At 42.4% G+C, this 22,095-nt stretch overlaps 2 protein-coding genes across 6 annotated transcripts in view; one reads left to right on the forward strand and one right to left on the reverse strand.

Annotated features, from left to right (window-relative positions):
- LOC6730588 overlaps nt 1-22,095 on the forward strand; it is a 48,390-nt gene that overhangs the window by 7,865 nt on the left and 18,430 nt on the right. The gene's annotated exons all lie outside the window — the stretch shown is intronic.
- On the reverse strand, nt 19,001-21,334 carry LOC6730586 (formin-like protein 16). The gene is made up of 2 exons (XM_002077729.4): nt 20,952-21,334; nt 19,001-20,889 (listed from the first exon to the last, which is right to left on the reverse strand). Exons 1-2 carry the CDS (start codon nt 21,130-21,132, stop codon nt 19,094-19,096), a joined length of 1,977 nt encoding a protein of 658 aa, XP_002077765.1. The 5' UTR covers nt 21,133-21,334; the 3' UTR covers nt 19,001-19,093.

Genomic DNA, 22,095 nt, shown 5'->3' on the forward strand with positions numbered 1-22,095 from the left:
CCGCGCTCATATTTCATTTCATTGTGCGCCATTTCTCTGGATATGAATGCACCCAGACAGGAATGGCGACTGCTGACTGCTTAATATATCACCGGACTTTGCCAAATCTTTTATTACATAACTCGACTTAGATGTGGTCGGCAGCGGAAGAGAACCATTCCCCTATATATCTGATATCTAGAATGCCCCTCACGTTCGCGGCGTTGCCTAATTTAGTTATGCATCCAGGCACTACATCTATGTCCGCCCCCCGATTCATAACCATCCATCCACCCATTGATTATTCACAATCAATCAGCGTATTGAGTCGGCCAATTCCCGTTACGATCCCATTTCCCGTTGCGCCTCCGATTCTATTTCCATAGCCATATATATTGGAGACCTCAATTAGTCGGCCACGGATATTCTGTTCTTCGATTCGCCGAATTGCAATTGAATTTGGCTGTGCCAATTAGTTAATTAGCAGATAAGTGAAATAGAGGAGCCAAGTGATGAGAATGGCCAATGAATAAAAGGGGGGCTTATAAACTAACCCACAACTAAGAGGGGGTTCTGAGATAAAAGATTCAATAATGAATAAATATATATACTCTGTTCTGTTGATCAACTTTACAAATCATTAATATCAATATGAATGCACTTGCACATATTAAAAAGAGGCTCCTAATTAAATTGGTCAGAATTGGTTTAAGTAAGAATTGGCTTAAACTAATCTGCTTAGGCAAATAATTATTTTCAATTATGATGTGCGAAAGTGCTCGGCAAATTGCAGATTTGTTCGACAACCGTGTAGACCTGAATACAACTCAAACTGCATGCTGTGTTCATAAATCGAACCAACGACATTTAATCGAGAGCCAGAACACAACAATGCCCAAGGCAAATCGAAACAATCCCAACTGAATCGACGACTCAAACCGATTTCGATTCACAGACCGACACGCAAAATAAAACAAAGGCTAAGCGGCTTTGGCTGAACCCCAACCTGAAGTGCCTTGTGCAACGCTGCGTATGCGCAACAATTAAGTCAGCAATTCTCTGTGGCTTTTCGCATTTAATTTATTTCCTGGCTCACCTTGCCACATACTAGAGTCGAGCAAAAACCGACCGATTTTAATGAAGTACACATACCGAAAAGTTAGCAAATAAAACAACGCAGTCTCAGAACTAAACCAATTTAAATGGGTTTCGAAAAAAAGCCAACTGCCAGGAAAAATATGCGAGTCCAAATGACCCAAATGGAAAATCGCTGAAGGCAGCAGCAGCAGCAGCGAAAAGCCACAAAACATAGTTTCTAATGAGCCAAATTAAGCAAACGTCAAACAATTAAAGCGAGCCCAGCGAATGAGCGTGTAATTATTTTATAATTAAATTCCATTTAGCCAAGACTCGTGTCTCCGCGACCACGACAGTTGGCCCATGTTGGCCTGAAAATTTGTGTAAGCTCCTGTGTGTGTTAAGCGTTTGCAGCAGGTGCAACAGGTGTAAATTACGACAGAGGCGAAAATAAAAAAAAAGGGTGACAGCCAGTAATCGCTGCAATCAGATCGCAAAACAACAGCGAAAACAAAAGCAACTCCGAATCCGTTTCCGGCACTCAAAATTAGTGAATTTGTCAGCGGCAGTGGGTCAACAAAACGCCTTTTGGCCAGCACGTCAGACAAGGGTCACTAACTGGAAAAACTGCCAACGAGTTAGCTGGTTTTAGCAGGATATAGAAATAATATGGAAAATATTTAAAATTAACTTTAACTTTAATATTTAAAATTAAATTTAAATGGATTTTAACGTAAGCTCAGTCGTGCATGTCATATTCACGATACAAAAAAATAAACTTAAGAAGACCACATCTTAAAGTCAGGGATCATAGACGATCGATCGTGTCTCCAAAGACTGCCACGAATCGATGGGAAAATAGAAAATTTAAAATCAAAGTACTCTCCCCGGAAAGAGTAGAGAAATTAGTAGGCAGCCCGATACACTTGTTGTTTTCCCTCCGCCGTGTTTATTCTGAGTTGGCAAGACAAAGTTATAATTTGTGGTATTGTTATTCGCCGACTGGTTGGTGGTTGCCTGTATTGTTGCAATCGAAGCTGGCTAAAATTGGAGAAAGTCAGTCGAGTAATTTGGTCTTTTCGCAGTCGTTCGCATGCGTGCAGCGATTTTAGTTTTATTTTATTTCAGATATTTGCCGGCAGTTTTATTTGCACAGTTTTTTCGCTTTGGCTTGTGCCTTGTGGGAGGTGCTGGCACTCGATTGAGCCTTCTAGAGTGGAGTGAACTAGTTTCCATTTAATAGTTATAGCCCAAGAGCCACTGGCAAAGAGAGCATGAAATGTGCAACGAATTGTGGCAGCCGCACAAAAGATTTATTGAAGCCGCTGCTGCTGGTGCAGCTATTAACAAAATTACTTAACAAGCGGCCGAAAAACTGGAGGAAAATACCATATCCAGCAGCAGGAACTCCCTGAGTTATTGCCAGTCGGCTGAGTTTCGGTTTCGGCTTTGGCCAGTCCAAAAGGCCCAAAGGGTGGGCATTCTGCAACCGCAGGAAACGGGCGACAGGCAGCAGGCGACCTTGTGAGGCGGCGATATATTCTATTTAATTGCATTCGCGGTCCAGACCAAAGAAGCCCGCAAAGTCGGAGTCTCTAAGCCGCTGTCAGCATTTTGGGGGCTGGCAACTCGGATTCGCCTCCACATGTGCCCGAATTGCCAACTGCGGATGGAGAACTGCAAGGCACAACTCCCAGCACAATGTGGAGAATGTTAAGCCCCGGATTACAACGGACATCAAAAGTGGGCGGTGACCGGGCGCCTTGATTTATGATTGCGCAATAGAAAGATGGAGCGGCGCGCTCACATGTAGTGGGGCCCAAAGAAAAGTGTATTTAAGCCCTTTATGGAGTGCAATCCGGGGAGCTGCAAGTGGGGGGCTGGCCAAAAGAGGCCCTTAAAGGCCCGATGAATTCACAGATTAGATCTTGTAGTGCTGGCGAAATAACACGCAGTGGCTGATGGTTAGAAGGAATATGGATTTTACAGGACTGACACTTAAGAAGTAATAGTTGCGCATACCTAAATAAAACTCGGATTCCAATGCAACCTGTAACGTTAAGTGTCCCAAATCGACTTAAGTAGACCGGAAGCCCACAATTAAGCTCGTGCTTCTTCCTATTCCAAATTGAATACCCCCACCAATCTGTAAGTTCAATCGAATCCCCAGCAGATGGCCGGGCAAGGAACCCATTTCCTGCACCTTCATTGACCATTGATTGGAACTCAGCCGTCCATCGAATCCTCGACAGTCAGCCGCAGAATTGGTATCGCTAGCTCGCCTTTTCTATGTTATAAATTTTCGCTAACGACGCCCCTGGCACCGGGAGAAGTTGCTTTGTTTCGTGGCCATTTGCCACGTTTATCCCCCTCCCCCCTTTGGTTTTTCGGGATGGAGGCCACTATCGTCCAGTCGCAGCTTTGGACAGCAGCAGCAGCATTTAGCAGCAGATCCAATTGCGGTTGCCGCCTGCCAATCGGCAAAAGTTGACGACCGCAGCGCAGCTATTGAAAGGCAATGAAAACAACAAAATCACATCGGATGGATGCAGTGGAAAGGGGGGGATGCGCTGGCGAAGGACACTGGCTAGCAATGCAATTTGTTATTTTGAATTTAGCAATTTTGAGTCGCAACAATTTTTGTGCAGCAAAAGCAATCGGAAGCGGGGCACAAAGCCATGAATGCGCGCATCCAGTTTTCCCTTCTCTCTGTTTGCTGTTATTTAATTAAATGTTCCGCGAATTTTCGAGATCGAGCTGCGGAGGCTGGCAGTCGTGGGAATGGGCGTGGCAGCGGGTTTGGCAGCTCTATTATTAGCCACAAACAGCCGGGAATTCTTGTGATTATTGGTTCGATGGAAATGCAGAAATCATCATGCATTTCGCCCAACTATTTTTAGTGCCCATCATCATATTGCCTTCGCTTCACCGCCCCATTGCCACTCACCACTCACCTTTCCGAGTGTCCTTTTTCACTTCGTACTCCTTCAAGGACGAGGAGGCTGGAAAAATTTGAAAAATTCCCAAGTCAAGGGCTAAATAAACTTTGTCGCTCGGGTGAAAAGAGCAAAAGTGTTTGACAATCGGACACTGGGAAAAAAATATGAAACCATTTAGTTGGGTATTTCTCAGCCCTGAGGGTATTTACTATAAATTTAAAGCGCACTTAAACTTTTTATTTCGAATTTTATACGGCAGTTATCCGGACAATCATCTTGTGAAATGGATATCTTAAGTACCCAATTCTTGATTTTTACTCCCTGTGCAGTCGCATCTATCGCCTTTCCTGGCTCGCTATATATATAAATGTCTATCAATTTGAGCTGTTATCCTTGTGCATATCCTTTAGCCAAAGCTCACTGTCGGCAGCTTGTCTGCCCCGCCCCGTTTACCGCCCACTTACTGGCTGTCGTCTGTGCAGGAAATTTATTGAATTTAATATGCATATTGCACGAAAAATGTATGCATTTTCTTTTTTTTGTTTTTGCCATATGCCGGTAGCTCTCTTCTGGCAAGCACACTCTTACCCTTTTGTCATTAAGTGTTATGCAACGTCAAATTGTTTTTATTGTTGTTGTCATTTTGAGCCCAAGATGGAAATTTCAATTTGGATTTTTGATGGCAGAATTTTCAAGTGGAAAATGCTTCAATGGCTGGGTCCATTTTCATGCAGATTTCGGGACTATTCGAAAACTGAAAAAGTGAACAATGGAACTTTAGCATGTTTTTTTAGGAAAATTATCGAATATTTGAGATTCAATAATATCTATTTTAGTAACTAATATTTGGTATATGTATGTGTTTGAACATGCATTAATTTTCCTTTCATTTCTTTCTTTCTAGGTAAGCGCCTTTAAACAGACAGCACCACGTAAAAAACACAACAGGTAAACCCTCTAAGCAAGTCCATTAAATTTGAACCAAAATTTGGAGCCAATCTCCACACTGACCCCAACGTTGACCCACTGCGCTCCCAAAGAGATTTCAGCTAATTACGAGTGTGTGTCACTTTTACGAACGTCTCTCAAATGACCCATTAAGCTGGGCCATTAATTTTTAGCCCAATGACCCCGCTAAGACGGCGAAAAAATCGAGAAACCGAAGAGGAAAAACAAATTAAAATTACAAATATTCGAGCTACACACTAGAGAAACACTAAAATTGCGCATAAAACAAAATAAATAACCAATTAAGGAGCCGACGACGGGATGTCGGGAAAAGCGCCCCGGAAAATCGAGTGCGAAATTCATTAATTAGCCATAATGGTCGCCCAGCCGCAGGGGGCGTGGCATTTCAAGGGGCGAAAAATGGGGGGCGGACATGTCCATTCGCTATTGGCATATCAGAAACACATGTCGCTTGTCATGTGTGCCAAATGTGGCATGCAACATTTAACTGCAGAACAACAACAGAACAACAGAAGCTGCGTCAACGGCAACTGGCAAAATGGCAAATGGTAAAGTGGCAACAAAACAGAGCCATAAACGCGGCTAATTGCCAGAGGAATGCCGCCAGAAGGTCAGGTCATGTCACTGCGGAATGGCACTTGGGGATTCTGACTCGAATGCCGGGCGGCCAGTTACACTGGCAAAATAAAGTTATACACTACAATGAACTCTTTAACGATAAATACCTATAACTGGCCATAGCATATGGTTTCCAGCAAAATGGCTCCAATTGATCACTTAACACAAAGGTCTACAAAGTTAATCCATTTGAAATGCTTTTGATTTTCGCCCCATTTCGGCTACCTTTCCCCTCTTTTGTCGAGTGTAAAGCGGCCCGCTCATAAGTAATGTAGTTTGGTATGTGACACGGATTGGCAGATTCGACCGGCGTATGGCGCGTAAATTGGTGAAGAGCCCAGATTAACCGTTAATGGCCACGAGTGTTGGATGCCACGCTTTTTGATTTTGGGTATTTTGGGCATTTAGTTACGCTCAGCAACTTGATTGTTGGTCAGTTGCTCGTAGCTCTGGACCCAAACACATACGTGCACACCTAAATACAATGCCCCAACTCGATTGACTCGTTTTTTTCGGGTTTTCTTCAGTTCGAGTTGGCCAAGACATAATAACGATGTTTGATGATGCGGTAACTGAGATGAGGATGCCGTGCCGCCGTTTACTCCATTGGCAATTTGCCGATGTTTATATGCCTATTTGAGGCCGTTTTTCAACTTGGCTTCATTCTCCGATTCCGATTTCAATTGACTTGTTCAGCTTGCCATTGGAAATGCGAGTCGAATGTATAAACACAGTTGCTCCGTCTGCCTGGGGAAGATTGGCATTTGGAACTTGCAAGCCGACTGCACTTATTCCTGTGTATTTGGGACGCCAGGGACCCCAGAGGCCAACATATTCCGGAACGAAATGAGCTGGGGGAATGCAATTTATATGGACCTCATTAAGCAGCAATTGATATGGACAGCAGCAGAGGAATAAACAATTAGAATTAGAGGAACGTGGTCTAGAAATGAACGTCTCCTGGACATATTTAGTGCCTGGTAAATAAATAAATTGCAATAAACTTGGCTATAATGGTAGCTTGCACAACTACTATGCCTCGAAATGAAAATAGTAACCCCATGGTTAATTTCATTAAGATTGCAGACATTTCAACTTATAAATATCATATATGCCACTTTTTGTTGGCCACAAAGAACCTTAAAATAGCACAATAATATAAAGAACTTGTAGACATGCATAGCATTCCTTTTGCTCCTAACTGAAGTGAACAACGATTGATAAAGTGAATTATTCAGCTATATGCTGCTGATTTAATTTAGCCAGCTTGCCAACAACTTCGCTTACATCATCCAATCGATAGCCAAAAAGGGTTTCCAACACTTAATACAGACGCGACAGGAGTTACAACATACTCGTAAATAAATAACAAAGCCAAAGCAACGAAAATCCAAGCTGAAGTCATGCGTATTAAATACCATGGAAATCGAGAAAAAATCAACCAAAATCAAATGCAAGGGGAGCCAACAAAAAGGCTGAAATCGACCAGCACGAACTAAATTGCAGGCAATCATTTGGAAATTCAAAAGCAAGGCACTGAAAAGCTGAAATACTGAAAATTCCCGAAACAAACCAGTGTGTGCAGTCACGATTAAATGTTTATGTGTATGCACGACTATAACTAAGCGTAAACGGTTTCAGTTAGTGATTCATGTGGCTAAATAGAGCCATATTAAAGCCGACACATTTATCGCCATCGATATCTTTCACCGGCGAAATGGGGAAAAAAACTGTGCCACTTGTGTAATTATTCCATTTGACATGAGCCATTCGGCGGGGGACACTCTTTGATTTACGGCGATCAGCCATCGAACGAAATCAGTGCAGCTAACAGTGCAACCTGTTTGCGCCACGGAAAACAAGTCCCCAACTGCAGCGCAGCCTGAAAATTGGCCTGCAAATTGCCCCAGAACTCCCTCCTTGCCCCTCAAAATGTTTTTACTTCTTATGTGCCTGCACAGAAAGAAAAAAAAACATTATAAGTGCAAGCCTTTAATGTTTAAATAACATTTGACATACAAATGTTTCTTTGTGAATTATAAGTCAGCATCTGAACTCTCAAAAAGATAATAATCTGGTCATAACTGAACTTAAACGAGATACTTTAGATGGATTTTCTTCCGGTGCTCTCTTCCTGAACTTCCACAGCTGCCGACGGCGAACGGCACACTCGACGTTTTGGGCCATTGACAACGATTAAAAACAAGTTTCCCCCACCGGCCACGCCCTCTTGCGGCCGCCGCCCCCTTTTCGGGACCATGGGCACTGGCACTTGTCCACCCAAGTTCCACTCACTTGTTTGCTTAACCGTTCTCGGCCTCAGTCGACGTCGGCTGCATTACTGACCCACATACAAAAGACATTCAATCGAACTGTTTTCTTTTTATCCCTCTCTTTCTGCTCCAGCCTCTCCCCTTCCCGCTCGCACACTGCCCTCTCTCTCTTTTGATGGCCTTGAGTGGCCGGAGTATTATGGTTTTGATGGAGAGCTGAGCTCAAGTGGACCCAAAGAAGCACTTGGAGGGGCAGCTAAGGCACTCAAAAGATAACTTTATCTTTCCACAATTTAAAGTTTCTTGGGAAAATATCACTATTTTATGGAATTTATTCAGCTAATATAAGAGAGCAGAGGCAGAGGTTATGACCTCTCTTTATACTCAAATGCAGCTATGGACACACCACTTATTATTTAAGATTCAATTAATAGCCTCATGACCTTAGTGTTCTACAAATGTTAAATTGGTTTAATTACTCCTGAGTATTAAACGCTGTATAAGAGTATTTCCTATTCGTGTTACCTACATCACATCCTTTTTTCCTTTTACTCGTATAAATACACATTGAACTGTGCCGAACAGCATGTAAAAGGTGATGGGGATAGTCGGTGGCGACTGGCGAGTTTTGTCGTCATCAAACCGCGAGGTTTGCGTGTGTTTGTTAGTTGAGTGCATCTCCTCTGTGTGCGTTGCGAGTGTCCGTGATGATTTACCGTTGTGGCCTTCTCTATGCACACACATACACATCCATACACATGGCAATTCTGCCGCTGAAATAGAGCCAACTGCACAAGGGGTTTTGGCCAAAAGTGGGAGTCTGAGTCTGGTACCCATCCTGATTCCGATTCCGCTGACATTGCTGTTGTTGGCTGTGTGTGCCCATTTGAACGTTAGCTACACATAGTTGGCTTGTTAGCCAGTTGCAAAGAGTACGGTACTCGGGCTCTCGCTCAGGTGAGGAAAAAAGAGATCTAGCAAAAAAAGCGAGGAAAACCCGAACTCTCTGTAAAAGCAAGTGCAGAAATGTTTCAATTTGCAGCCGGAAAAAGAGTTCAAGGCATAATGGCTTAACTAGGGGGATATGTTCACCTTTATTCGTTTCAGACGCTTGCCGAGAGTGTTGATTCTTAAAAACATTAAATCTTGGTAACACGATTCTTAAAAGCTACCGGTTTGAACAAGCTTTTGAAACATTTATTTCAATATATATCCCTTATACCGAATTATGCATACCAAGTCCCAGTTGCTTACCATTTTAATACTCAGCTTGTAGCTTCTAGTCGGCCTCTGGTCACTCTAACTACTCCCTTATCCCACCTGAGACTCCCCTTTGGTCATTAGCTCATGTGAAAAATGCGCGTTGGCTTCCTCGAAATGATGGCGTTGGACCGTTTGGAGGCTGGAAACGACCGCAAGGGGAGCAGCCGCCCCTCTCTCAAAAGAGCAAGCTAGCGAAATGAATAAAATGGGAACACGCACAAACAAAACAAACACACACACACTTTAGCCGGGCCGTTGGATTCTCATGTGTTTGCCACGCCCACACAATACACCGGAGGGCGTAAACAATAGGTGAAAAGCCAAATGAAAAAAGTATGATGTGGATGATGATGTGAAGCCCGCAAGTCATCGCAGGTGAGGGATATATGCGAAAGTGGGGGCGTGGAAGGGGTCGGAGTGGCCCTAGTTGCAACTTGCAACATAAGTATTAGCTTCATTTTTGCAGCATTTAACTTGGCCCCCCGTCGCTCCCCACTCGTTGCCCCTGCGCCTTTGTAACTTTGTTTGCTGTTTTCTTCTTCTGCTGCTGCTACTGAACATTTTTTTGTGTGTGCTCTGCCGAGCCTCAAATGAATTGAATGTGAAAAATTTAAATGCAAACAGCCGCAGTCGACGCAGCAAAAAGAAGAAGCAGACGCAGCACTGAGAAAAAATTGAGTTCATTATTTGAAGTTTCAAATATAAAATAACTTATTTTATTCTGAGCGTTGTCAAGTGATAGTCGGGTCACACTGTAATCATTAATAAATTAATTATTTCTGATTGCAATTAGTTATTTGTTATCAATGAAATATTTTTCTATGGGTGGATGATAAGGAGTTCTATTTCTCACAGTGCAGCCTTCCCCTGTTTGCGTTTTCGCGGGGTAACCCCTTTTTTTCTGTGCTGTTTCTGCTTGCCTTGCATTACACACAAGTCGACAAGCCTTACCGCTCCTGCCAACCCCACTAAATCTCCCACTCAGCTCGGTCTAGCAAAGTTCATTGTACCATCTCGCTTAGTTGAAGAGTCTATGAGTCCAAAACAAACGATGCTTTTGATTGCCAACCAGTGGGTGGACTGAAGAGGGGCGGTGCTGTTTGCCAACGCCGCCAGAGATCGGGTCAAAGACTCGACTTTAGGCCTAAGTTGGGCCCTTTGGTTGCGAGCCAACGCAGTGCTCTGCATTTCGTGTTCCCATATTTGTTATGACTCTTTTATCTCTACGGAGGCAGGTGAGAAAACAGTGGGTAAAGTGATATTTAACCAACAGCACATAAAAAGATTTTATAAATTAATATCTAATAGTCCCAAGACAAAGTCGAAAGTATTATCTAAACACTTTCCTTGAGCGGCCCTTCATTTGCCAATCAAATTAGAGAAATCATTTTGAAGAAATCTTGTCTCCTCGTTGACAACTAAAGGTCTTTTCAAAGATCTTTTTCTGTGTTGCTCATTAAGAAGACATTTTTACGCTGAATAGATTTCATCTCGTTTCACCGCGCGAATCTGCAGAGCAAACATTTCAGGGCGAAGCTTTAGCACCTTCACAACGATATGCTTTTGAAAGATTTTTGCGAGACTTTCTCAAAGAATTGTGAGTGGGCAAACAGTTGGCCACGAAAATTAGCACTTGACGATGTCGACAAACAGCACAGAAGATCTGCAAATTAGCAAGTCGCATTCCACCCACTCAGCGGCAAGTGCGTAGCGTAATTACACATTTGTAGTTTACAAATGCGATTTCGCAAGGTTAAATGCAAGGATCCTATTTTGCATTTAAGCTACCTCTGCATGAGTGTGCTCCTATTTAGACTGACAACTGTTGGCAAATAATTCCCCCACCCAGTTAACGCAGCATCCCCCTTAGCCCACTAACCATATCCTCGAAACTCTGTTCATTATTCCGAGCACGCGTTCGCCATGAGTTTTGTGGCTGGGTTATCTGGGTGTCGTGCTCTAGTCCTCCCAGATAAGGACCCTCTTTCAGCCGCGTCCCTTTTGGCATATTTACTTTATTACAATGTGTGACCCCAGTGAAAACGCGACAGGATTCTTTTATGGGTCGCCAGTAGGCTATTCATAACTATTAAGGCAAATGCTGGCTTTTGAAAACTAAAAGATTTAGTGAAATCCCTGCGAAGTAAGAGCTACTTTGGTTTTTATTATGAATTCAGATTGATTTAGAAATTTAAATCTGAACTATATTTAGAAGTCTCCTTAAATGATGCTATTTTGTCTCGATATTTCTCAATTTCACAATGTACTTGTTAGTTTGCAGCTACGCTTGCATAACGCCATTTCCCTCTGCAGTTTTTTACGCAGGACATAAATAACGTATACGCCGCATTGGACAGTAACCTGCCTCTGCCTTTCTCCACCGCCACTCTCTACCCATCTGCTCCCCCTTCTCCACCATCTGCCGGCATGTTCCTTCAGTCATTTATCATTTTCCATGGCGTTGACACTTTCACTTGTTTCACACAATGAACTGAACCACAACAAGAAAACGAAACATGGAAAATAAAAACCAAAATGAACCATTGACAAGTCAATTTCGGTATGGGTCTCCGCCCAACCTGGAGCTCGTTATGGCCTGTCAAATTTATTAGTTTCAATATAATTTGACAAAGAGTAAATTTGTACGGTTACATTTACCCAGCTTGGCCCCAAAGGCAAACATTTATCAACGGTTTGGACCTCTTCTCGACTTGCTTTTGTTTCTGATGCTCTCTGCTGTACTATTTTCATTTTTAAAGGCTGGCTCTTTGCAGAAATTTATGTTTATTGCGCGATGGCCTTGGCCAGAAATTATCATAAATTGCACTGTCATTACAGCGGAAGCAACGAAAAAACGAGGCAAAATGGTACCATAAATATGAAAATACTGTTATTCTGCGTAATTGCGGCTTACTTTGGTTCATTTTCGGTTCACGGCAGTTCACCGCCGGATCACTGCGGTTCATTCCCAGTTCACTCCAGTTCATTTCACTGACACTCAGTGAAATTTTGATTTCATCTGCGAGCCGCGGCGGTAGAAAAACAAAAGTGTAGCAAAAAGATAGCAAAAGTGAAGTGAAGTCCATCTGCTCCGCTTTGTGTTTCTGCTATTTTCACTGCCTTCGCATCTTTTTTTTTACTTTGCTGTTACATTTTTGTAATGCTTTTTGATGTCTTCATTGTGCGAGCCCGCTCGCTTTTTTTATTGGGTTATTATTTTTATGTTACTGCTGAACTTAATTAACATTTGGCACGACTTTCAATGTCAATGGCAATCTCACTCGGCGCTGCCGCACAAATGCCAGCAAATTAGTTAATTTCTTTGATCGCCAGATAAAAGAAATACTTTGCACTAATGATCCGACATAAGTGCGGCAAATGATGAGAGAGTTGCAGGTTGAAGAAAGTGATTTGGGACATGCAGATACAAATTGCAGCAGCTTTTTCATCCCAAACTGCACAGGTGTGAATGAAGAGAGCTTGTGAGTGTGTTGAAATAGTTGTACATGTTAAATGTTCAAATAAAAGAATCAAGAAATAACGTTTTTTGTTTATTTATAAACAGCTGTTATTCTTGTGAATAGAATCATTAATTCAATTTCCTTGTCTTTGCATTAACTCAATTTGTTTCCTTGCTCCCTTCGCCCAATTTGTGTGTCACCGATGACACTTACATCAATGTACTTCAACGCATTTCAGAACCAATTTAGAAGCTGCTAGGCAGCCCGAAATCCTACAGCTTCCCCAACAAATGAACCCGAACGCATTTCCGACTCTAAAATATCTACGAACATACATGCTTTACATTTAACAAGCACTCAAGTCGAGCTGAAGCTTACGAGCCAATGCACTTAAGTTTATTTGCTTGGGGACAGCAGCCAGACCGAGAAGGAATAAAAAAAGAGTTGGGCTGTCGGATGAATAGATGGCGGGAAACCCCAAAATAGCAGCATCTGGAACATAACCCATTGGGCAACATCAGTCCGACTTGGCTACTTGTCATAAACACAAGCGGCAAGGTGCGGCCATTTGCTTACAACTCACTTGGCTGGTCACACTTCACACAGCTCGCATCTATAACCCTTTCTATCCGTATCTTCATCGTCTTGGCCCTTGAAGATACACGAGAGTCGCTTGAGTTCTCCCTCAAGGGATTTCACTCAACGGGCCGCATAATTTATAAGCCTTTTTTGCCGATGACTCGCATGATATTGATTAGTTGTCATTTGGCTTATTACCTGGGATGCTGACCTTGGCTCGTCTGCTGAGCCAATCGATAAAAAATCCAACACTCACGTTCCAAGCACTTCCTCAAACTATTTTGGCTACAGTCAGTGGCGATAACAATATTTCATTTCTATGAGCCATAAAGTGTGAATTTAAAATTAGCGGATAAGCATATGACTATCTTGTTAACAATACGACCATCTGTAACATTTCTCGATTTCCCATTTTTACATAGGATACTTCACTATTTCACCTTAACAGTCTGAAACGCACTGTACAAACATGTATATTGTGATCTGCCCACATATTTTCGGTTCGTCATCGAAACTGACCAGCATCACAGGTCTTCAAAGCCCCATCTTATTTATAAGCATGAACATCACATACCGGAATACGTGCCATATTTTAGTTGTCTGTTATTTATTTATTTTTTTTTTTTTTGGGCCTTTGGCATTTGGTCAACTTTTTAATCGGTTTTTGCGGCTTAATTAAATCAGGTTTTTTTCTCAGCTTCGGATACGTTATACGCTTCATTGTGAATGCTTTTCCATTAGCATATTTTTGTTTGTTTGCGACTTGCTCAACTCTTCGACATTAAAAGTTTCTGCGATTGCTGGCAAGTTTTTCCTTCGCCTTTTTATTAGAACTCCATGAGTTCCGATTGGGAAAAACTTTGTTGGCTTCGTTGCATAAACAGGAAATCGAATGCCGGAATGTCGATTCGATTGTTGGTAAACATAACAGTCTGTTATGATTATTTATCATTGCCTGATTTGCTGGAACAACATTTGTATTGTAATATTCTGATGCGGGTTTCTGGCTCTGCTGGTTAGATGTTCGCTTTATTTATAGACGCAGATGATTATGATTGTATTATGCATAATTTGGCACGGAACTGGTTAAATAAAGGAAATCGGACATCAAACAGTGATTGGCTCTAGATGTCTGAGGCCATCAAATGGCTTGCTCTGAAATGAAACTTAAACTTTTTGGGGGAACCTTAGCTTTTTATGGTTCCTTGTTGATTACTTTACTGTTATTTATGAGCGGCTATTCCATTGTAAGATTTTATTTGCATAAACTTTTACTTTTTTACAGACTACACAAATTGGGTCAGGTTTTAAACGGGTCGTTTCAAACTTGTTTCTATATTGTTCGTTCTGTTGTCATTAGTTATATATGCAAGCATATGCAATTAAGCAAATGATAGAATACATTCAGATGACTCTTTTATGTGGTGTAAAAACTATTTATTGTAAGTTGTTAATTTCCATGCATTTGAAATATTCGAGGCTCGATTTCCCCTGGAATCTAATTAGAGCAGCAGCAAAGTGCATCATCAATATATTATTCATTTATTCCGTTTTGGACAAAAGCTCTCTGGCGGAGCAAAAATAATACATCTTCTGTCACATACTGTATATCAATATAAATCATCTTCGGCTGTCCATGGCTGACATCAAATCTCTTAATGTATACAAATCATATTTTCCAATTCTATCGCTTGTAACCTTCAACTCCACCCAAAAATCAGAAATAACCCATTTTCCCCAGATCCCAATGGCATCGCCCAATTCACGTAGCAAATCACTTTACAACTGTCAGACAAACAATGCCAAGAGCTGATGGCCAAGAGAGGATTGAGCGGAAAGTGTTGGCCAAAATGGGCGAACGGGCTAGTTGGGGCAAGGGGCGTGGCAGATGAAAGATATCCTTCACCGGATGCTGTTCGGCATTTGACTTTATCACGCAAATTGATTGCTTTGACCCGAAACGATTGACGAAATTTGATTGATAACTTATTAAGTTGGCCATTGTCTGTGCGAGATGTGGGCGTGGCCCGCCCCTATCTAATTTTTGCATGCTGGCAAAAGTTTATGTGTTAGTCCGGCTCATTTTTTGAGTCACGCATCGGTGAATGGCTAATAAAGATAAATATACAAGATCCCAGATGGCAAAGGCAAAAGGCAGTCTCCCCCAATTCGCCACACTTTTATCTGCACTTGCCCAGCAGCAGGTTGCGGGCTGAAAAAATAACAAAAACACAGATTTAAATCCACGAATATATCACTTTTGTGCCGCCTCACATAAAAATATGTAAAAAAGTAAGACATGCAAGTTGGCTCGCTGAAATATTTTGTAAAAACAGCCCAAGGGCCAGACAAAACACCAGAGATGAGTGGCCTGAAGCCAATGAAATTATTGGCCGGTCCTGAACACCCAAAAAAGAAAAATAAACATCAGCGTCAACAGCAAAAAATGCTAATTCAAAACAAGCAGATTTTGCGGTTTATGCAAATGCATCTCAGACCAGAATAATACCCAAACAAGTCATAACAGCCACACAGATTCCACTCGTTTGTACAACTTTGTGTTTGAAGAATAAAAATAAATAAAGATTTGAAGTTCCTTGGGAGAAGTGCAGTCAAAATTGTATAAGCTGGCGTGCAGGTTTCCCAAAGTGCAGGCACTTTATGGTTACTCCTCAAAGTAAAGGTGGGTTTGGGCATTTAATTAAAGATTATATCCACATGCGTTTGCAATAAATCATACAGCTATCCTTTGTGTTAGGTAAGAGCTGTAAAAAATATACATATATTGGCAAGCAAATATAACAACATTTTGTAGAAAATACAAGAAACACAAACACACCGAAATCTATGATGCTCAGCTGCGTCAAACTGTGCAGTTCAAGGCTATTTCGTCTTAGCCCCAAGTCATTTTACTCTGGGCCAGAAAAAGTTGAAAATAGCAGGCCGAGATAATGCCGAAAATGCCTTTCTTTTCAACTACGACTTCTTCCACGTCTGCTGTTGGCCCTCTTATGTTTATTTAACACACTCGCACACACGCACATAAGGGCCAAAATGAGTTTGGGCCAAGAGCAATAATTCATTTTGACTTCCATTCTCGGCTGACTCTGATGGAAAACCTTTCTCCTCGTTCTATCGCCTCCAAATTGAATTCCAACTTAAACATCATTTGGCTATTTTGGAATGGAAACGATTTCGCACATGCCGGAGTGTTTGTGTTTGCTTATGTAAGCTGCCCTGCTGCGCTGCGATATTGATTACATTTTTCACCAGCTTTGAATATCTGTTCATTAGACTGGATTGATTTTTGGTAACATCTCACAATTTTTGTACACATTTATATTTTTTCCGATCTAATATTGTACATATACCAACGCTTAAAGTTAAGGATACAGAGATACTTAGTTATAACACTTTTATGTTGCTCTTTGACAGTTAGAATAGCAGTTCTCTTTTGGCCCTATGATATTTAACTTATCGACCAGTCAATTGTAAACTTTCCCCTTACCAATATTTGTACTTTTTTCTACTTTGCTCAACACACAATTGCTCAAATTATTTGTCTTTTTTATTTGTTTATCGCCATTTAGTTACAAAATAAGTTTTCTAAAATGCTGGAATTTTGTCACAAAACTTTTCCTACCATAGTTTAGTTGGTTTATGGGTGAGAAAAACCCGCAGAATGGAAATGCGGGTTGACTAGTATCAAAGTTCTTCTAAAGCTATTTGCCTGTAGAGCGTATGATAATCAATAAATTACAGGAACCCACCACCAATATTAATCACTAAAATCACTTACTTTAATCACTTACTTTATTTTCAGGTGAGACTGCAAACTTTTAAGCTGACAAGTCATTGGATCTTGGGAATACGCACAGAGATAACAGACTGCCGCAATCAAAGTTGGTTATGGGGTAAGTGAGACGTGGAAATTGGCTCAACAATTTGGCTCAAGCTCAACACTTTCCCGCCGCCACCCCCATTTTCCGCCCACTCCAAGTGTGACCTTCAAAGAGCGACAACAATGGCGCATCTTCTCCCATGTGCTTTTTACCCGGCGCGGTGTCTGCCTGCCTTTTTTTGGGTCATTTCCGCGATTTGGTTTTTAGCTTTTGCTTTCCACGATGTCGAGATCGAGAGACTTCCGTCTTAGCCTTGCACTCAGACCCCAATCTGAAGTGTTTACTGTTTACACTCGTTTTCGTTTAAATTTGCATTTTAATTTATTTGCCCGATGTCTTTGTTTTCCTCTCTGGTTGCCTGCACCTTTTCCTTTCTCGCCATCTCAGTTGACCATTGCACAATTCATGAAATTCCATTTGACGTTTTTGGAACTCTGCTTAAAACTTGGCTTAGAAGCACAGAGTGAGCATGCACCGCAACGGAATTTCCGTCACTGTGCAAGGTCATACTGTTTTCACAATCAAAATCGATGTCGCTTGCTTATAAGTATTTTTCAAAATTGTTTTCCATTGCTATATCTTAAACTCTGTAACTCCTAGTTTCTTTCTGTGTAATGCTTCTGTTACACTTAGTTATAACTATTTGCTGTTATTGCAGCCATTTGCCAACTGAGTCCATTTCTGTTTACATTTGGCCTTTTTCTGTCTTCCGGCTTCGCCCGTTTTACTTGCAATTTATGCACTGACCTGTTTCCATTAAAATTTCGTTGGCGTGGTGTCTCTTTTTCATTCTGCTCACATTGCTGTCTCTAATTAATTTCCACGTTCACTTATGAGGCTTTAATGGCGAGCACTTGTTTTTACCTTTTAAGGGAACTGAAAACATCAAACGAAAGTTGTTTGCTGTAGTTTGCTGGTATGCTAATATATACAGCTTATAAAATTATTTTTAGTATTTTTCATTGGGCGAAATAATATGACATGGAAAAAGTGTCAAAATCAACTCCCATTCGAATTTAAAAAAGTGATATGTAATTCGTTGTAATGATGCTTAAATATTACCAGTTTAATTGTTAATGTTCAGCATGTAAATGGCATCTGACTAATATGCTGAATAATTTAAAATTTATGCCGAAGGAAGTCCGCCCTTATTGTTAACATTTGAATAAAGGGTAAATGACAGTTCTGCCATATCTGCGGCACCATTTTTTTTTTTTTTTTTTGCATTTCTGTGATAGCCTTCGAACGAGCACTAAAAGCAATTTATTTATATTTATTCCTGGCCTGTTTTGCCACTGTTAGCTTGTTTCAATTTATGGCGAATTTATGCTTTTAATCGTTAGCCTATTAAACGCGCCCTGACAGTCCATTCAAATCATGCACTTAAAGCCCAGATCCAGGTTCAGAATGAACTTGCCCCGATGCGGGCAATAAAAAATGTTTATCAATCGCTGCCACAAGCACGCCTCGAATGCTGCAATGCGAAGCCAAATTTAAATGAGCCGCAAAGCGAAAATAAATGTTTAAAAATATATATCCCTGCCATGCACTTGCTGTAGGTAACTGCGTCAATTAAAAGCGGGCAGTTAAAAGTGCAATCAATGATTATTTCAAAGTGTCGCACACAGCCATGGAAACTTGGAAATTAATGCTCGTGGCCAAAAAGTCCATTAACATAAATCGCTTACAGTCAACATATTTTATTTAATTCTCTTATGGAATTATACGGTGATGCAATGAATATTAAAGTGAAGTGTTCTTGTGTATTCTGAGATTAAAATATGTGGACATGCGATCTAGAGCAAGGGAATCTGTGCATATTAATTATTTTTCCAGGCCGAGCCTTTGTAGCCAATATGGCAAGTACGTAGCGTGTCATTGTCAGAAGTACTTGTAGTTCATAAAGCTTATTGGTATTTCCAAAGAAAAATACAGATTGATAACATACAGAAAATCTATAATTTTGTCTAGTAGCCCAAAACAACGATCATATAATTACAATAGCTACAATCTATTAGGTGCAGTAGTCCCTCCTATGTCCAACCGCTGGTCTTCTTGGACAGAATGACCTTCTGCATGTGCTCATCCGCGGTGTGGGTGGTGTGGCTTCCGCCCGCGTGACGCGGAGTGCACTTGACCATGGGAACACCGGAGGCTCCTTTGGTCCACGCACTGGTGGAGTGCGGGAACTCGTCTTTGCGATAGTATCCCATGATGCCCGACTTGCGGATCTGACCCAGTTCGTAGGTGACAATGGGACCCAGGCCGGTGGAACCCTTCGCATTAGGCAGCGAGGGCACCTTGGATCGCTCCACAGTTCGCATTACGCAGGTGGTGTCGCAGGCCAAGCAGGCCAGATCCTGCATGACCTTGACTCTTCCGGCAGCTGCGGCACAGTCATCGTTGGTCATCTCCATGTACTTCTGGAGTGCCTCGGCTATGATCTGCACCCGCCGCTCGATCATCTCCCGGAAGTCCTTGAGACTCAGCTCCAATGCATCGATGCCCAGCGTCATTCGCAGATTGTCGATGATCTGCAGGACGTTTTTCTCGTTCAAACTGACAATGTGGCGCACTTCGCAGAACATCTGCTCCAACCTGGCCTTGTACTCCTCCAGTTGCTCCAGGGATACTTTCGTGGCCAACTGCTGGAAGTCCACCTTCTCGGCCAACAAAAGCTCCACCTCGGTCTTGTCAATCTTCACCTCATCCAAATGGGATGCCGATTTCTTCAGGACTTGTATCTGGTATACGCAGTCATTGAGGCGAGTCGACATGCTATTGGTAGCCTCCTTGTTGCTGGCCATGTAGAGCTTAATATCCCGCACTGTTTCCGATAGATCCTTCATCTGGTCCATCAGTCTCTGGGAGTCCTGTTTCAGCAAGGCTGCAGCGAGTTCATTAACTTTGTTGGTCAGCGCACAGAATTGCGACTTGAGGTCTAGAAGCTCAGTAAGCATTTTCTCCGGCGAATAGCAAAGGGGCTGTTCCAATTCAAGTTCCTCCTCTTCCTCAGGCTTCTCCACCTCTGTGGGCGCACTAGACTCCACTGGGACCTCCTCCTCTGACAGGCCCTCCTCTTCGACACCGTCCACTATGTCCCCACTCGACCAACTCACAGAAACCTCATCACCAGTCGTCACCATCAGGACCCTCAACTGCTTGGCTATGTGACGGAGTAACTTAAACCTCTGCGGGTTCGGCTTGCGATCGATCAGCAAGTGGGTCATATTGTTCACCTGCTCCATCGTGATCTTCAGCTGGCTGGTGAGATTGCTCACAAACTGCTGAACCTCCATGGTGGCCTGCTCCTTCTGCAGTTCAATCTTGGAGAGGCGTCTTTCGAGACGCAATAGATTATTGGTAAGAGATCCGTCCGTTTGACTGTGCGACTTGTCGCGACCGGAGGATCTCGAGGAGACCCGTGAGGCCTGCGGAGCCAGCTCCTCTCCCTTGGCCTCGGCAGGCACATCCATTGGTGCTTTTGAGGTATCTGCCTCGGGCTCAGAAGGAGGATGCTCCTCGGGAGCCGGAGTTGCAGATGGAGTTGGTTCGTGGTTGGAACCCACCGGTTCTGGAGTTGGTGCAGCAGCCTCCACAGGAGTTGCTTCTTCTGGGGCTGGCTCCTGTGGGGCAGGTTCCTCTGGAGCAGGCTCTGGAGCAGGTTCTGGAGCAGGCTCTGGTGCTGGCTCCGCTGCGGGAGGCTCTTCGACTGGCGCAGGTGGTGCCTCTGCCTCCTCGGCTGGTGGCTCTGCCGCCGGCTCGGCTGCTCCCTCCTCGGCATCCGCACCGGCGAAAAGACGGAACTTCGAGGTGTTACCCAAGGTCACTATTTAGGAAAACAAATACTAGTATCTCAGGTTCACTTAACAGGTTAACATTCCCACTCACGTAAACTGCTTTGCAAGCGCACATTGGCCACCATGTAGTCTTCCTGCTCGACAACCTCATCGAGGACCTCCAATCGCTGGGCAAAGCACGTGAGCAGGACATGCAAAGCGTAAAAGTTAACGTGTCCTGATTCCGGGGACCCAATGGCAACATCTATGAGTTCCTTATACGTAAAAGTCATTTCGTGTAAAAGTGCTCGAATTTAGTGGCAGTTCCTGCGAAATATTTGATAAATTTTTGTGCCACAAATGTAAAGCAATATCGAAAATGCAGAGTAAACCAAATGTGAACTGAACCGAACGAGCTTGTTTTGTGAATTAGAAAAGGAATTCAAAGTCTTGATGGAAAATTCACAGCCTCGTGTTTCGGACCAGTTACTCAAGGGAATTTAATGAAAAACATGACTGACTTCCGTCAAGTTAAGTGACACAAAAAACCAAATTAATATTTTAGCGAACCATTTTCCCATATCCAATCCATTAAGCAAAATGTTATAGCAGCGGTTATGGTAAACCGAAATTACTTGAATATTAAAGGAAATTTTGTTATTAATTATATTCGCTTAAATTGAGTTACTCAACTCCCTCAAACTGCGCACAAACGATTTAAATTATTCCTCATTGGCTCGGTGCGGGTAAATACAAAATCTGTTTTGCTCGAGCTCCGTTTTGTGGCTGCGAAAAATGCTCCACAGCTATTAGGGCTTAATTAATTTTTACACCATTTTGTGTTTAATATTTTCTTCCCTGGCAGTTATTATGATTGCGTTCGGTTAATGAACATCATCAACACCATTAAGTTTAATTTTATGAAGCGGCTTCTTCGCTTTTATTTTGATCCAGCAGCAACCGAGATGCAAAATGATTGCGGACTCCGAGTGAGGATGATGCAATTAAGTGGAATCGACGAGAAGTGTCTTTCGAGTCGTGATTGTTCGCAATCCGATTGAGAGACTTGGCCATTATTAATGTTTCAATTAGTATCCGAGGAGCCGAGAACGAACGGCTTCATACTAGCGAAGTCTGAGCACATTGGCTACCTTTCCAAGGACACCAGAAACCCGCAGACTTTGTGAGATAGTCAGGAGTGAAATCCCATTTGTCATGCTCGCATTGCAATCCACTCGACTTTTGCGATGTGCGGG

Source organism: Drosophila simulans, chromosome 2L (assembly GCF_016746395.2).
Source record: "Drosophila simulans strain w501 chromosome 2L, Prin_Dsim_3.1, whole genome shotgun sequence".
NCBI classification, from domain to species: Eukaryota; Metazoa; Arthropoda; class Insecta; order Diptera; family Drosophilidae; genus Drosophila; species Drosophila simulans.

Bases quoted from the DNA above. Each gene is read 5' to 3' on its own strand.
- LOC6730586 (XM_002077729.4), bottom strand. From the start codon at position 21,132: ATGACTTTTACGTATAAGGAACTCATAGATGTTGCCATTGGGTCCCCG. The intron at 20,890-20,951 runs GTGAGTGGGAAT...TTTCCTAAATAG, and splicing joins GCGCTTGCAAAGCAGTTTAC to TGACCTTGGGTAACACCTCG.